The sequence below is a fragment of the Dendroctonus ponderosae genome, unplaced genomic scaffold (assembly GCF_020466585.1).
Source record: "Dendroctonus ponderosae isolate FM_Combo_2020 unplaced genomic scaffold, Dpon_F_20191213v2 Dpon_F_20191213_1, whole genome shotgun sequence".
Classification (NCBI taxonomy): domain Eukaryota; kingdom Metazoa; phylum Arthropoda; class Insecta; order Coleoptera; family Curculionidae; genus Dendroctonus; species Dendroctonus ponderosae.
The window spans coordinates 39,740,767-39,756,806 of NW_026017110.1; the positions used below are offsets into that span (position 1 = coordinate 39,740,767).

The 16,040-nt window shown below is 33.4% G+C and overlaps 1 protein-coding gene across 1 annotated transcript in view; it reads right to left on the bottom strand.

Moving 5' to 3' along the window:
* LOC109532999 (zinc finger protein 1) overlaps nucleotides 1-13,735 on the bottom strand; it is a 416,629-nt gene extending 402,894 nt beyond the window's left edge. The window contains exon 1 of the mRNA XM_048661204.1: nucleotides 13,348-13,735. Within this exon, the coding sequence (XP_048517161.1) occupies nucleotides 13,348-13,390 (43 nt within the window). The 5' untranslated portion in view covers nucleotides 13,391-13,735. The remainder of the gene's footprint in view (nucleotides 1-13,347) is intronic.
* Nucleotides 13,736-16,040: the final 2,305 nt, after the last annotated feature.

Sequence of the window (16,040 nt, forward strand, 5' to 3'; positions counted from 1 at the left end):
GATACTACCCGAGACTCACCAGGGAGGCCATCGAAATATTTAAACACCAAAACAATTTTAACAGAAAAGAAGAAATTACGGCACTCAATCCAGATGGGAAGCGCGTTTTGCGCCAAACAGCATGTGCGCCGAAGCGTTGGAACCTCCACCCATCCCCCACGCATGAGCATACACCGCTGGGCTGCATAAATACGACTGGAAATTCAGCAGTTGAATCATTCTTAGTCGGAAAGCACGGGAGATCACTTCGCCCACTGCCTCCTCGCCTTTGAAAATGTCCACCGCAAATGTGGACGAAACGTCAGGAAGAAATTCCGATAGACCACGGCTTCAAAGCCCGGAAAACATTCCTAAATGTAATCTGACCGGCCGTGAAAGCCTTCATAGTCGAATATCAATTGTCTATTGTCAATGTCTGAAATATAAATAATAATTAATTCTAGTACAACTATTTTTCCAAGGAATGATATTGAGCTGATGCAAACTAACAGATTCAAAGCCTTTCTTGGGTAACTGTTCTCAAAGCATTGCGATTAAAATTCAGTTTCAGTCATTCTAAATAAATTTAAATGCTAGGCGATACAGCAAGAATTTTTTTGGTCAATCTTAAAATTAGGGGCTTTTCTGCCGTATTTGGCTCACGATAATAAGAGTACCCACGAGATCCCAATCTCAGCACTTTTTGTTTGTTTTTTTATGCTGTTTTTGGTCAAAATTACAATGTTTTGTTTTACATATCTCTATTTTTCTTTCTTATGATTTAGCGGCCATTTTTGTTATTTATAAATTCAGTTTAATTTTGATCAGCTTGTTTGTTTGGGTTACTTTGTGCTTGGGATAGTTTAGGTTAGCATAATTAAAACGCCCGTACATTTTTAACAATTTAAATCACTTGGCTCCACGTGTTAGAACTGGAGCCTGTAACATGTGCAAATTTATTTTCATTAACCTGTTTATCATTCTTTTTATTGAATTTTCTTCAATTTTTATTCTTAGTTTAGTTGTGGCTTTCCAAATTTTTATAATCGACCAGTTTCTATACGTTGGTCCCAATTTCAATGGGACCTCAACACCTGAAGTTTTACAAATATTTTTCCGTCTTAGCTCCACTTTTTTATGAGAATATGTTGTATGTATTCTGAACAGGATATTTGTTGTACTCTATAGCACAGCAATAGATAGGTATTTTTAAACTATCGACTATGTCTGAAATTAAAATAAGTTCAGCATATTAATCACAATGGGCAAATAGTGTACTTGAATAGGTAGTCGATTTCAATAAACATCCCTCGGCTCGTAAATTCAATTCCGTCCCCCTCGTTTATAATGCTAATTAACAAAATTTATTAATTGATAAATTTCAACTTCAATGATTACTATCTGCAAATTTTAGTGGGCTTGTTTTATCGTGAAAATCAAGAGCGGGGCATTTAATGACGTCTATAAATTCGTTGCGTTATTGTCCGAGGTTCGAATTGATTGTTTTCGGCCGCGCATTACGTGGAACTCATAAACGGATTTTATTCGGATTTAACGGATACCGGATACCTATCCGTTGTCAGTGTAATAAAATCCACTCAACTGACCAACAGTATGCTCTAATTTGATTGTACTGCCAGATTAATTGTAAATGCTGCCACCTATAATAATTCATTTTATTTTCTTTTATTTCGAGTAATTTGGAATATGTGTAATAAAAGATATTTGAGTATCAGGCCGCCTCCAGGAAAGAAAAGTATGATTTCCCTTGAATTTTTGTGAATATTGTATTGGCCATTTAGACGGCTATACAGACTTTCAATTAAGAAACTAAACACTTGAAAACAAGAAATATTAAAAAAATTATGTTTTACATATATAAAAAAAAGTTTTTGTTTCTATGCGGCAAAGAGGATTAAAGCATTGGCAACTTAACTGGATCAGTAAAAATGAACCAAAGACTGAGAACGTTTCTCAAAACAGGAGTTTATTTAAAATTATCACATTTTGCGTCAAAAACTAAAAGTATTCTTAAATTGAGGTTTTAGTTCAAACTGAAGTAAATACACATCAATTAATTCATACTTTTTGATATAAAGTGACTCAAAAGTTGCTCGAAAATTATTCAATTTCCTGAATTACCAAGAATCGCGAATAAACGAAACTTTTCAAAAAATATTACAGCAGCAAAAAAATTTGTTGAACATGTTAGAGTTACAACGCATTTGTGGTTATTTTTTTTATTATACGAGCTAATAAATTTCCAACATTCGCAAAGATGTTACTGGACACCTTAAATACTCTAAACATATTGGTGGTGGATACCTAAAATATATTCAATATTCCTAGGTGAAAAACGAAATCCATGTTGTACTGATTATTACAAGCAACCTAATTCGCCAACGCAAGTGAGATTCACTTAGCGTCAGTCTACCAATGAGCATGCCAAAGTCCAAACGACGGATTTTTCAAAAAACAAACTCACATCACTTTCGAGACTCGAGACCCCTTTCAGAGAATCATCAAAACCACGTGTTCTATGCAAAAGTGAAAATAATGAATAAACCAAAGCATAAGTCGCAGGAAAAGCGAAAAGCTGAAAGTGAAACCTTTCAAGAAGACAGAAAGGTACGGCCGTCAACGCCTCTTTCCGGGTAGAAGCTGCTCTCATGGTCGAGAATGAGTTTCAAAACGCCCAAATTCAACTGCTAACCCAAATTATACAAGCTCGCCAAATCCAACTTAATGCTGTCCTAAAGCAGTTTTCCAAAAATCGCCCACTCGCCAGAGCCCACCCAAACGAAGTAACGACAGAATCCGCCTCGAAGTAGCCCTGAAACCTGCGAGTTTTGTGGCTGTGAGTTTTGGATCAATCTAAGCAAGCTCAGGAAGCATATAACTTCCCGCCCCTGAGCACTCCAAAAGAACCAAACAAACCTCATCAAAACCGTCCTCCAACCCTAAACCGCAAAAAGTCTCAACACTCATCGCAATTCACCAGACTGGTGTAATTTTCAGGATATTTTAGCCCGGCACGAAATCACAATTCAAAACTCAGCCGCACGCATTTTCATCTACTCCGCCCAAGCCATACATCAGACATCAATCATCCAACTCCTAAAAACCAATAAAATTCAATATATCTCCCACAGTCGCCAAGAAGACAGGATACTGACTGTCTTGCATCATTAAAGGTCTCGACGCCCGCATGGACACCTAGGACATGAACAACGAAATATCCGCTCTGGGATTCTCCCTAGAGCAAACCCACTTTTTCCGGCTTGAGCACTCGAAAAAAATGTTCAACATGGTTAAAGTACTTCTGCCCAAATCTCAAACCAACTTTACCTAAGTCACCCACCTCCAAAACCTCTCTGTGCCCATAGAGCCACAGAGAACTAATAACCCATTCAATATCAAACACATCCCGCAGTGCAAAAACTGCCAGAAATACGGTCACATTCTCACCAAATGTAGTGCCAACCAGACTCTCAACTTGCCAGTTTGAAGTGTCCATGTAACCAGATCTTAAACTGGAAAATGAGGCTAAGCGAAAGCTTAACTGAATTAACAATAAAGTGGACATCGGTATCTCTTACGTCCAAAAAATTTCTCCAGCCCCAGAGAAACCACAACTAATCCTAAATGAATCAGCCCAGAACCCACCCGAAATTCCTCACCCACTAAACCGGCAGCTCTTTCAACTACTACTCCACCCAGAAGCCGAAAGTTAAGCCAAAACCAACTTGATTGCGGCTGGAAGTGCGCAGCAGTTTCATGTTAGTCCATTTGCCTTCGTGTTCTTTGTGTTTCTCTGACCGCCTTTCCACTGGTTGGCAAGCTTTGTTCTGCACTTTTGGTGTTTGCTTATAATTTGTTTAGTTTATACCATATTTTATTCTATTCATGTTCTTGACTCCCAAGGGTGCTTATCACTACTTTTTGCGTTTTCCAGCAGACCCTGATGATGACTTAACAGTCGGAAGCGCTTGCCCATTTTTGATATCCAAGGTTGAATTAAATCACACCCTGAATTATATACACACTTTATTACATACATACATCTTTAACTGGATTTTCTTCAATGTGTACACACCCGCTTCCTACATTTAAATCATTAGCCTACCATTAACTTCTCTACCTCTTACCGCCTTCTCCTGAAGACGCTAGAAGATTTGGAAGTACAGAATGCGGACATTCAATAAATACTAAACTAAAAAGAGTGCAAACCAGAAAGACCAAAAGTTAATCGCATCAAAGACCCACAATTCAAGGCCAGTAAAAGTGAATTTTTCGAAAAAACTGGAACGAGGAATAAAGTCAACCTAATATTTCTAACTTTATACTGTATGACGTGCACGAGGCACGTCTATAGGCAGTGCTCATAAACAGAGAAAGTCAACATAGTCTTATGTTGAGTTTGGAAGAAACAAGCATTAAAACCAGAGAATTTGCCTTTTTAATTTGAAACCTTAAATTTTATTAAATTTATCGACCAGACGATTGAAGTTCCCTCCAGAAACTTCAAACTGCCATATTTTTGTCAGAAGAACTGAAATTTCATTTGAAATATCGCCATTCTATTCTTCTATTAGAAACGGAACTAAGATCCTGGAGAGAGGTAAAAATGTTCTGGAGATCGATAAATATACAATAAGTATGGGAGAAGTGGATATACAAAATATACTGATCAGATCAAGATCCGTACATTGATTTTAGGTCACTTCTTAAAAGAAGCTAATTAAATAGCAAATCAAATTTTAGATGTTACTGCCTTGACTGAGAGATTTGATGTGAGAGTTTCAGGCAGCTATCATTGGTTTCGAGACAAGAAATTACAAGGAAATGTAAATAAATCTATTGTCTCTAGCTAGCCTTTGCGTAGACTTTCTCGTATTAGAAAATCTGCTCTGTATAAAATAACCGACAACGCACCGGTGAAAAAACATGTCATCTGTTATTGTTCTGCACATAGTGAGACTTAAGATTCAAGGTATAAATTATAACTTTAATATTCGATTTTAAAATTAAAAATAAAAAAAACTGTATTCCACAGGGATTTTGATAGACCACCAAAAAGAAACATAATGCAAAAATTACATTGAAAACAACCTGAGTCCAAATTTGGTAATTATTATGCGAGGGTTTTTAATAGAATTAAATTTCAAATAAGCTGAAACAAAACAACAAAGGCTAGTTTTGATAAGTTGATTACAAACATCAGAAATATTATCCTGGCAACAGTACAAATAACTAACTTTTTCGCAATATAACGAAATAAGCTTTTTCCAAAATACTGCCAAATAGTCAAATACTAACTGCTCTTTGATTAATCAAAAGAACCCAACAGCAGAGAGATATGTACCAGCCCAAATAAAATATGAAAATTTTAACGCCAAAAAGATCAGTTCGACTAAAATGTATAAATAACTGCGAACCTAATAACCGTAGGTGTGTATTTTCGTATAACCATAACAAAACGTAAATATTCTAAGTAGGAATTGAAACCTATTGTTGAAATAACCTATATCTAGATTTAAAAATGACTTGAATATTTACAAAAATATCACGTATGTTTTAACATTTGCATGAATAATAAATATAATTTACAAAAGGTATTTACGCTGTTTCACGTTTATAATTATACGACACGAATAAATGGAATAGCATAATTCCCAGGGATAAATTTAGCACTCGAATTAGATTTTACGAATTTGAATTATGTTGTTATTGGGTTATTTTATTAATGGTCGCTTTGATATGTGACCATTATAATTTTAATAGGTCATTTATGTTCCGATCGATCTATGACCTAACATTTTTACAACTTGAAAAGCTTACAAAATACCTTAAGTCAGATAATTACTTTAAGAAAGTAAAATAAAATTATCATTATTTTAGTGCAAAATAAAGTAGCAGAAGTTATCTGTAAATTATCACATTTGGTGTCTAGAATGTATTATTAAACATCAAATGTTTCATTTTTATGCAGAAGTTTAACACATACAAAAATTACAGTAAATTTGTAAATGTAAATGTAAATTTGTAATTGTAAATATCAACAGACAAAACTTGCGCACACAATTTTTTAAAAGTTGTAACTAACATTATTAAAATTTGGTGTGCAACCGTTGCAGGCTATAGGTATAATATATGTGGGCAGAGTGAAAAGTTCTACCATCATTTACATAGCATGTTAAGAAGACGAATGGCAAATATGGAAACCGGCTTCTTGTAAAAATTAATTTTCCGTATTCAATATTGAAGTGAATTTGTGGGTAAACTATCTTTCATGTACTTATACAGTGCACGTTTCCTCTACCGTGGAGTGTTTGAAATACAATACTTTTGTATATGCAACAATTTGATTTGAGTAGGTAGTTTACTTTGAAATGAAGAAGAAACGAAGTTCAAACGTTTAAAATTGATTTAAAATTTATCGATGACAAATCACTTGGCCTCTTATTAACATACGTTGTGTAGTTACTTAGATTCTATAAGCAAACATTTTGATTTTTAATTTCTGATTTCCCAGAGTCCCATGAATCCAAATCCATGAGTAAGATTATGTGTGTTATTAAGAGTTATTAGGTATATAACATCACTCTTTTATTATTGAAATTGGTAGGTACCAAATTTATTTATTTATTTAACTAGTTAAAAACAATACAAATGCTAATCTGTAAATTTCTATAGAGGTAGGTAATACAATTGATTACCTGTGCAGAGGCCTGGCTTACTTGTAGTAATGATGTACAAAATAATAATGTACAAAAAATTGTTTTCCTTATTTTCATAATGATCCAATAATACAGTAACTAATTATTTTAGTGACCAGTATCTTCACCCTATTCCTTAAAAGTAAATAACACCAACTGAAAAACCTGAAATAGTACGACTAATGTACAAAAATTTGTAATTAGGCCTCCGAAGTTAGTTCCATTAAGTACGTATTTTACGCTGTGTTCTGCATATACATCAACGTTCATATTCTAAGAAAAACATTTACTTTAACCCATTTGTATCAAGGAAAACTCATTAATAAAGCTGACACTAACACCTCAGTTGAGGTAGAGTAGAAATAAAAATTAAAAATATTTTGGCATCCTACTTTTATACCTGAGCGACAGTTAATGGCGACGGAAACCTGAGTAGACGCCAACAAGTTATAGGTCAAAGACTTCGTACATTTTCGAGTGTTTTATTCTCACTCATATTTTATTCTTTAGTGAAAGAGAGCTAGTTTTATCCCACGTGTTCGTATTCATTTAATAAATAAAGACATAACAGAAAAATTATTTAAAAAATTCTTAACATAATTCAAAGTGTCAAATAAGAAATTTTTAAGTTTAGAACTTATTGACGAAATGAGCAAAAATGGATCATTTTTATGATATAACTACAAATTCGTCACTCTAATCAGTTGGAAAGAATTTAGAGTTGTGAGATTTCGTTTCCTAATTAAATTCCCATCGTGAAGATATGATTATCTACAGATCAATTTGTACATTTGGGACGTAAATTTTGCCATAAAACTGCACAATTCTTCATCAAACGGCTCAACTTCACCACGCAACCTCACTTAAAAACATTAGTTTCCGTTCCTTATAAGCTCTTGATCTATAGTTAAAATAAGTCACATCCGTGATGCTCTATCAGTAAATTTGGTATAATTATCCACTTTCATCATTTTCACCTGTCTCCAGGATCTAAGATCAGTTTCTAATAATAGAATATCGATATTTCAAAAAACTTCAATTATTTTGACTAAATATGAAAATAATATATGATAATATAAAATAAATAAATATTTAAGAATGAAAAATAATTGCAAATTGTGAAATTTTTTATGTTTACAGCAAATAGCACTGACTTATTTTAGAAAATGTCTGGATCAGAAATGTGGTCTACTTTAATTTGAACGCTGATATGTATATTATAATCGTTTGTTTATTATGGAATGTGCTCCCCAGATATGTTTAATGTGGATAAATCAACAGTGAATTTTATATGACCTGGGTGTTTTCCGATGGCTCCTTTGATTTTTTTAGATCTCTTCTAACTTTATTTCTTCCTGCTTTTAGTTGGAATGGTACTCCTGAACATTAATACATACATGTATACACACGTAATGCTTTATTAATACGTTGGCTGCCAAATGGCGTTCGGTATATTATGTGATAATCGATAAACTGTAACATACAGGGTTGCTCAATGCTGGCTGTAATGATAATCGTGAAGCCACGAAAAAGATACCAAGCTCTACCAGATTTTAATGGGGAGTGAAGATATTTTAAATCTTCCACAAATTATCATGGCTATGGCAAAAGTCGCCCATGATAGTTTAACTGAAAATTTGCCCCTCTCTAGTTCTAAAGAACGTCCGTCCTTCCAAATACAGAAAACGTAAAGAAACACCTTAAACCTAATATTCCGGTATTATCAGGAAAACCTTGTCCCTTGACAGAAAAAAGTAGATTTACAATTTATGAAACATAGCATTTGTTGTCAACAAGTCATTAAACTTGTAAAAGATGTCCCAAAATTGAAATTTGTCGCCATTTGTGCATTAATTATTGGCAAGTCTGAAAAGCCCAGCGTTAATAGCTGGTAGTTGCAGTTAGTAAAAACTGATCGTTACACGGTACAACAACGGTTTTCTTTATCCAACATTATCTCAATAAAACATTTTATGAGAAAGAGGTTGCAGTTATTCTAATAGTTAGCAGATATGGTGATGTACACGACATTATTCTGGGAATTCTTGCTATTTGGAATCTATGCAGATGCTGGAAATAGGATATTTAATAATTTCTTTATTTTATTAACTTTTGGGCGGATGTCACATTAATGTGTACGAGCAGGGGCAATGACCAAAAAATCGTAAATAAAATAAACGAAAAATTGCGACTATGTGCAACTGGTTGTGCCAAAATTGACTACTAATTCAAAATAGATACCTCAAAAGGTAACAGTACACACAGAAATTCAGATTTAAGATTTTATGTTGACGACACGAAAATATAAATTGTTTCTAAAATTGAATACCTCACAACCCTGTTTCTCAAGTCACATCTTTGTTAGAAKMYAGKAMACARAAKAYATWTTTTCAGGCTWATACTTGCTTCWAKKTTTCACTAGAGAAAWCTRTTGGTGTARMMTACARTTATTKAACRWCACTTTGRYYAYWGTTTAGTCACTWGGATACTTAATGAGTCCAAACGTGCAGCATAATAATACGATRMASATAATACTTKKCTGWATACMGGGTGATTCAAAATTGGCGTCATTCCTCTGGAGGTGTTGTCTGGCGGTGTTTTAGAAGTACAGAAAAAATAGTTTTAAAAAATCAATTGTTACTAAAAACTGAGAAATTTGCAAAAAACTATATCAAAAAGACGGTAACAATGTTTTTAAGGGAATCTGCCTAATTAACATTACGTAAATACCTGTCGCTTCGTAATTATTTAAAACTCCGGTAACCATCGAATTATACAGAAAGAGACAGTAAGATAGATAGATAAGAAAGAGACGGTAAATTCAACAGGAATCGTTGAATGACGGAACCTATTTCAAAACTCATAACCTCGAATTATTAATTTGATTACAAATTACAGTAAGCCGGTATGCAGATGTCACGAATCAAGAAGTGCTATACAGTAACCCACTTTTAAAACTGAAAAAAAAAATTGATAGATGTGAAAAATGTATACAGGGTGATGTTTTTCAAGGTATCAAGAGCAATGTTGTTCTAGGTAATCTGCATAATTAACTTTATAGGAATACTTGTTGCTTTGTAATTATTAAAAACTCAGGTAACCATGGAATTATACAGAAAGTGACAATAAAATAGAAAAGGATAAACGGTAAATTCAACATGATTCTTTGGAACTCGGAACGTATGTCTTTATCTATGACGCACCTTTTCAAAATGTCAATTAATGTCCTCATAACCTCGAATTTATGTTTACAAGTATACATTACATTTGTCACTAACTCGAAACAAGTTAGTTCCTGTGTAATCTCCTTATTATCAACTCTTATCGAGCAGCATCTCGTATTCGGTTAATTAACTCCTGCTCAATTTGTACCGGTGTTAATTAATCCATTGGTTTAATGTGTCAGTGTGCTGTGTGTATCTTACATACGTGGTAGGAAGGTTCCTTCCTCGGTATTCCTCCTGCTTGGGCAGGTGTCAGTTATTGTGCTCTGAGCACCCCTGGAAGGCTCTGCTGCAATGATGTCCAAGACTTGTTCCTCTATGTCTGGAACGCCAACATTTATTGCCGTCTATTATCTTCCTGAGGCCAATCTTCAGTACCTCAAGTCCTTTGTTGGCGTGAGTTCTTACAGCTTCTGCTATCCTACTCTGGCATTTCCCGAGAACTAAACGCATATCCGTAAATTCGTGAAAGAAACATCAAAGTAAGTCGCAGTTTGACAAATTATTGTTATTATTGACAAAGGCTATGTACCTGTAACTATTTGTTAATAACAAAAAACATCATTGCCGCTTTGACTATTCAACAAAAAATTGTAGAAAACAACTTTTTTAATATAAAAATTTGTCATAATTTGAAGCAAAGATCCTAATTTTTCTTTTTGAATGCTTAAGTATTCCAATATGCTACCAATTAAACATCGAACAATTTCAGAATAATGCCTAATATCAAAGTTGAAATTCGATTTACAACTGTTACTATTTTCTAGAAATTATCGATAAAAAAATATCAATATTCAATAAGGGAGCCCCTATTACTCCTTAAAAGGAATGACGCCAATTTTGAATCACCCTGTATGTGTTTCGTTCAATTAATTTCATATTTTCTTGTCTATAATAATACAATTCTTAGTAAGTTGCCAATAAGTTATATTAATGGCAATAATAAGTCAATTTATTACTTTTTCATTCCAGATTAGTAATTGTTTTTTCGATAACAGCAGTGCAATCAACTATTTTATTTGTTGCTAGCTATAAGGATTTATTTCTCAATGTACTTTGAAAAATATAAAAATATACTCAGAACTAATGGCGAGTGTGTTACTGAAGCTGAACTAATTTAGATCTATGAGCTGATATGAAAGCTTCTGTTTATTATTTTATTATTCACTGTTTGGTTAGCGTCATTCGCTCTGCTTCGGTATAAAGCAGCGGGGTTCTGCGATATTTTAACACCAAACAATTTATCTTCTCACCTTGCCAAGTTTATAGTTAAACCAGTAATTTACACGTAATGATGCTTAAGGGGATTAATAACATATAGTTTGTCAGATTTTGCACGCGTTATGCTACCGAGTAATATATGCTCGGCGTTACTGGAAGACCAGGTTGACATTTGACAAATGGTCCGGCAGACACATTCTTTTGTTTTCCGCGTCTAAAATATGCGCTGCTCAATAACTCAATAATAGTTATGTAATTTTCTTTTACTCTTGTTGTATGAAGTATGAAAGTCGTATTTTTCTGTCGCTTTACATACGGTAGTAGTCAGCAATTTTCGTAATTCACGCGACGAAACGTGGATGACTGAGGTTTTGCTTAAAAGTCACAGAAAATCAGTAGACTCTCAACAAAACACAGCAGCAAACAAGTTGGATAATTGAGATAAATCTTGCGCTTTATCATAGTTTTTAATTCAACTGTTTTCTTTAAAAGTCGCGAGTCGCTTATATAAAAAGTCGCTATATTTAAAGGTTTTCCCTTGCAGGGTTTCAAAATGTATTTGTTAAGGAGGCTCAACTATTTAAATTTCCATGGTTTTATATCTTAATTTTCAAGTAGCTAACAAAAAGAATGGAATTTTCTCATAAAATCTGGCTCAATAATAGGCAGATAGCAAAGAGGCTATTTATATGCCCTCCGTAAGGTAAGCGTCTGACATCCCAAATCCCTAATGTCATCATTGTCTAATCTCTAATATCACAATTGCCGGAACTTTATCCCACCTTTGGGATTTGTCAAGCGTGTGTTTTAATAAGGCTCATTTATAAAGTTTAAGAGTGAAACGTATACATTTTAGTACTTTTTATAATTGGTTATTTGTTTCCGTCCACCTTTATAATTCTTACGATTTTAAGATTTTGCTTAAAATTATAATCCAAGTTAAGAAACTACCCACACCCAAGAGGGTATCTTGCCGGATATAGAATACCCTGTATCATAACTTACATACATTGGTTAAAAAAATTACAATTAAAATTCTTCGTATTGATATGAAATAATAATCATAAAGCGAACGTGTTTAAAAGACCATCAGTCAAACGTTCAAATACAAACAGCAGATTTCCGGCCCGAAAATAAAATATCCAGGTGCAGCTCCAATCACAGGATTACTATTTGAAATTGGTTTATATTCGTACGTCAAGTGTATTTTTGAAATCTTCAGATATTTTCACGTTGTAGCTCTTACCATTTTTAGCTCAGTTTTAGGTTTAACCAGTTTTTCAGATTTTAAGAACCTAGTACAATAATGTAAGCCGAGAAGATTCACCAATATTCCATAAAAGACGTACTTATATTTTCTAATAGCCTAATTTCTGAAAATTAGCCCAGAACCGCAGCTGAACCTGAGATCAACAAGCCGGTCAACTCTATATGTAAGAAATGTTACATAAAAAACAACGACGAATAATTAAAATTGAAAAGTTAACCGAAGATAAGAATTTAAAAGACGATTTTAGTTAAAACGAACAAAATTCAACTGGAAGTAACATGAACGCAATGCCAATCGGGAAGTAGGATTAATCAAACGCAAGTTAGCAGATAGGAGTTATCAGAGAGGAAGAAATCAAAACCTTTATCAATGAAACTTGCAAATGTTAGCTATGCTTCACATAGCAAAGTACAGGTAAGGCTTTGTTAATTTTTAAAATAAAAATTATTTTAAACAGTGATACAGAATCACACAAAATCATTGTGCATTTAACAACAGTCACAAAACGTTCCACCATCAACATTGTACCAACAACTGTATAATTTTTACACTTTTGGACTGATTGAAGAAGAAACGCTGAATGAAAGAGGAATAATGAAATTATTGCTTTTAGGATTTTGGCGTTTGATGGTAAAATTGGAAGCAACGTTTTCGACAGTTTCATGTAGCAGCTTCCAAAGGACATCCGGAAATTATTTTAGTCAATACCAGTTACACATGGGATTGCAGTATACTGTATATTTGGTGTTTACAAAGGTAGAAGTTGCGGAAGTTAAAAATCGAATGAATCAAAATATATTGGAAACTGCAAATACAGACACTGAAGAATCCGAAATTTTTTTTTCAAGTCAAATCTTAATTCTGTATCTAACCACAATCCATAGTCAGTGGTGCAGATCGCTAAGCTTCTGGAAACATTAACGAAGTAATTTACCTGCTGGAAGAATTCGACGAGTGTTCTGCTGCTTAAACCTCATTTTCTAAATTTGTTGCGTGCACCACACGATTATATTCATTAAACGAAAAACACTTTCCGTATTTTAAACTCAGGCACCTTTTTTTGTTCATTTGCTCAACGGCAATTTCGGAACACGAATTTCGCGAAAAACACTACACACCATAATCTGCGGCGACAGGTCAACAACACGAGAGAAACTACAGTCAATAATAATCTTTAACCAACCAATGGAGACGAAACGCAGTATAACTTGATAACCAATGTTATTTCTTTTAACATCTCTTATCAGCAGCTAATTAATGGTTACTCTGAATCTATTTCTAACCCAATTCTCGTTTAAGATGCTGGATAATATATTTTTTTAAATTGCTTTGCTTTATCCGAAATTAATAAAATTTGGTGGACTGTATAGGAAATTTCACAATTTAAACGTGTACAGATATAAAGTTTTATAATGATAAGAAATCACTAGCTGAGCACTGTGCATGAAAATTTATTTTATCTATCAAAACAAATGAGCGTGCTTTACCTTCTAAGTCGAATAACAGAAATTTAATGAATCAGCTTGAAGGAATTATTTTCAATAACTATATTAGTAGGAGAACGCCGCGTTAATTTTCTGAAATGCTCATTTTATTTGGTAATGCGCAAATATGGTATTTCAGATGACGAACAGGAGAACATTTCTACTCATCAAATGCTCTAAAACGATATCAAACGACAAACCTGTAGTAATATTCTTATTATCAGTAGAAACGCTGAATGTGAATTTTGCATTAACATTTCGATGAGAAGTTGCTTATTATGATTAAATAAAACTTTTACCCGTTATTGGTTTTTATATGAAAAATTACTTTTTTAAAACATTTCTATTATAGAAGTTTATTAAAATAGAATCTTTTAAAAGACGACAATTTGACATCTAATGCTGAATGGTTTAATTCATATGAGTCTAGTGTCAAAAATGTTGCTGTTTGGTCTCCCAAGAGTTTTGAAATCGACAGTATTATACATGTTACCTTTGAGTGGCAGACAAGTAACTTGTAGAGGGGATAGCGAATTTGATGCTGTGTCCATATGGTAAACCTACTAAAATTTCCTGTCGTTAATAAATAATTTTCAACCAGTAGATTTACTAATTTCATGTCGAATCTGTAGCAGCACCCACTGAAACGCTGGTCGAACTTTTAACTCATAATAAACCGCGACAGTAAGCATTTTTCTGATAAAAAGTACTTTCTTACATTTTTTACGGCAGCAAAAAGTGACTTTTATTGTAACACAAATTGAAGCGATGAAGTGGAAGCAAACCTTCAAACACGCAAAAACAATTTTGTATAGAGGGCGTATAAGATTGTTTTAGTGCGTATTTATCGATCAGTATACACAGACTACTGACAAAGACTATGAAAATACTGCTTTCTCCTACTGTCGCCAATCGTACGAGAACCAATAATAATCTCTAAGTATTATGAACACAATTCGATACCTTTTCCAATGGTCAGTAACACAAAACGCTTTTAAATTTTGCAAACAAATGCAAAAAAATAAATTTCAGCCAAGGTATCCTATATGTTAATCGGAAATTAGCCTTTTCATGACATATAATTCAAATATAAAAAAAAAACGGCACGTTTTACTTGAAGTGAAACGGCTCTATTTTCCTATATTTGTTATGCCAGGTATAGGCCATATTAGGTATAGACCTAGATGCAAAACTCGAAAAAGCACTTCTACTAAAAATGTCTGCACCAATTTCTCTAAACGTGCAATTTTTAAGATGCAAACTGATAGTCCATTATATAGCGGAAATAAAATTACGTGTTGCTTTAAATTTCCATTTCCGATTTTTCAATAAAATTAAATTTCTTTGACTTTTTGAGTTATTTTTTTTACATTAAACAACGTATTCATATTAGTTAGTCAGAGAATCCCAATGAAATATGAAAAACAACGTTCTGTGATTGTCTCAAGGTATGAGCATAAAACTAATAAGAACATAATTATACTGAAAATTAAATTGAAAAGTTATTTACAAAAAGAAAATATATGTTAAATACGGTGGAATAATTCTAATTTCTTCTTGTCATCCCAATTTTATTTTTTTCAAGTAATTTCGTTAATCTTGAGAAGTCGCTTCAGTAGAAAAAAGCAGATATTGTCCATTTAAGATAACAAAAACTATTTCCGGTAATCAGAAACAGAGAAACATTTTTCTTAGCTAGATGGTTGCGTTAAATGTATGTTAAAACGATGAGTAAACACATAGCGACGCTCCAGATCTTCGATTAATAAAAAATGAACATGTACAGCTTTGTTGTTTGAAATAAAATTATTTTTGTTGAACCCTAAATTGAGGGATTGTTTATTACATTTCCTAGCGTTTTGAATATGAACCTATTATGCACCCGGCAGAAGCTTTACATAAACATATCTAGGTATACACAGAAAAACTGAAACCAAATAAACTAAAACTCCTCACAAAATACAGGGTGATTCAACATTAGCGTCATTCCTCTGGAGGTGTTGTCTGGCGCTGTTATAGGAGTACAGAAAAAATAGTAAAATAAATTAATTGTTATTAAAAATTGAGAAATTTGCAAAAATCAGAAATACGGCAGCAATGTTTTTCAGGGTAATCTGCCTAACTAACATTGCGCAAATACCTG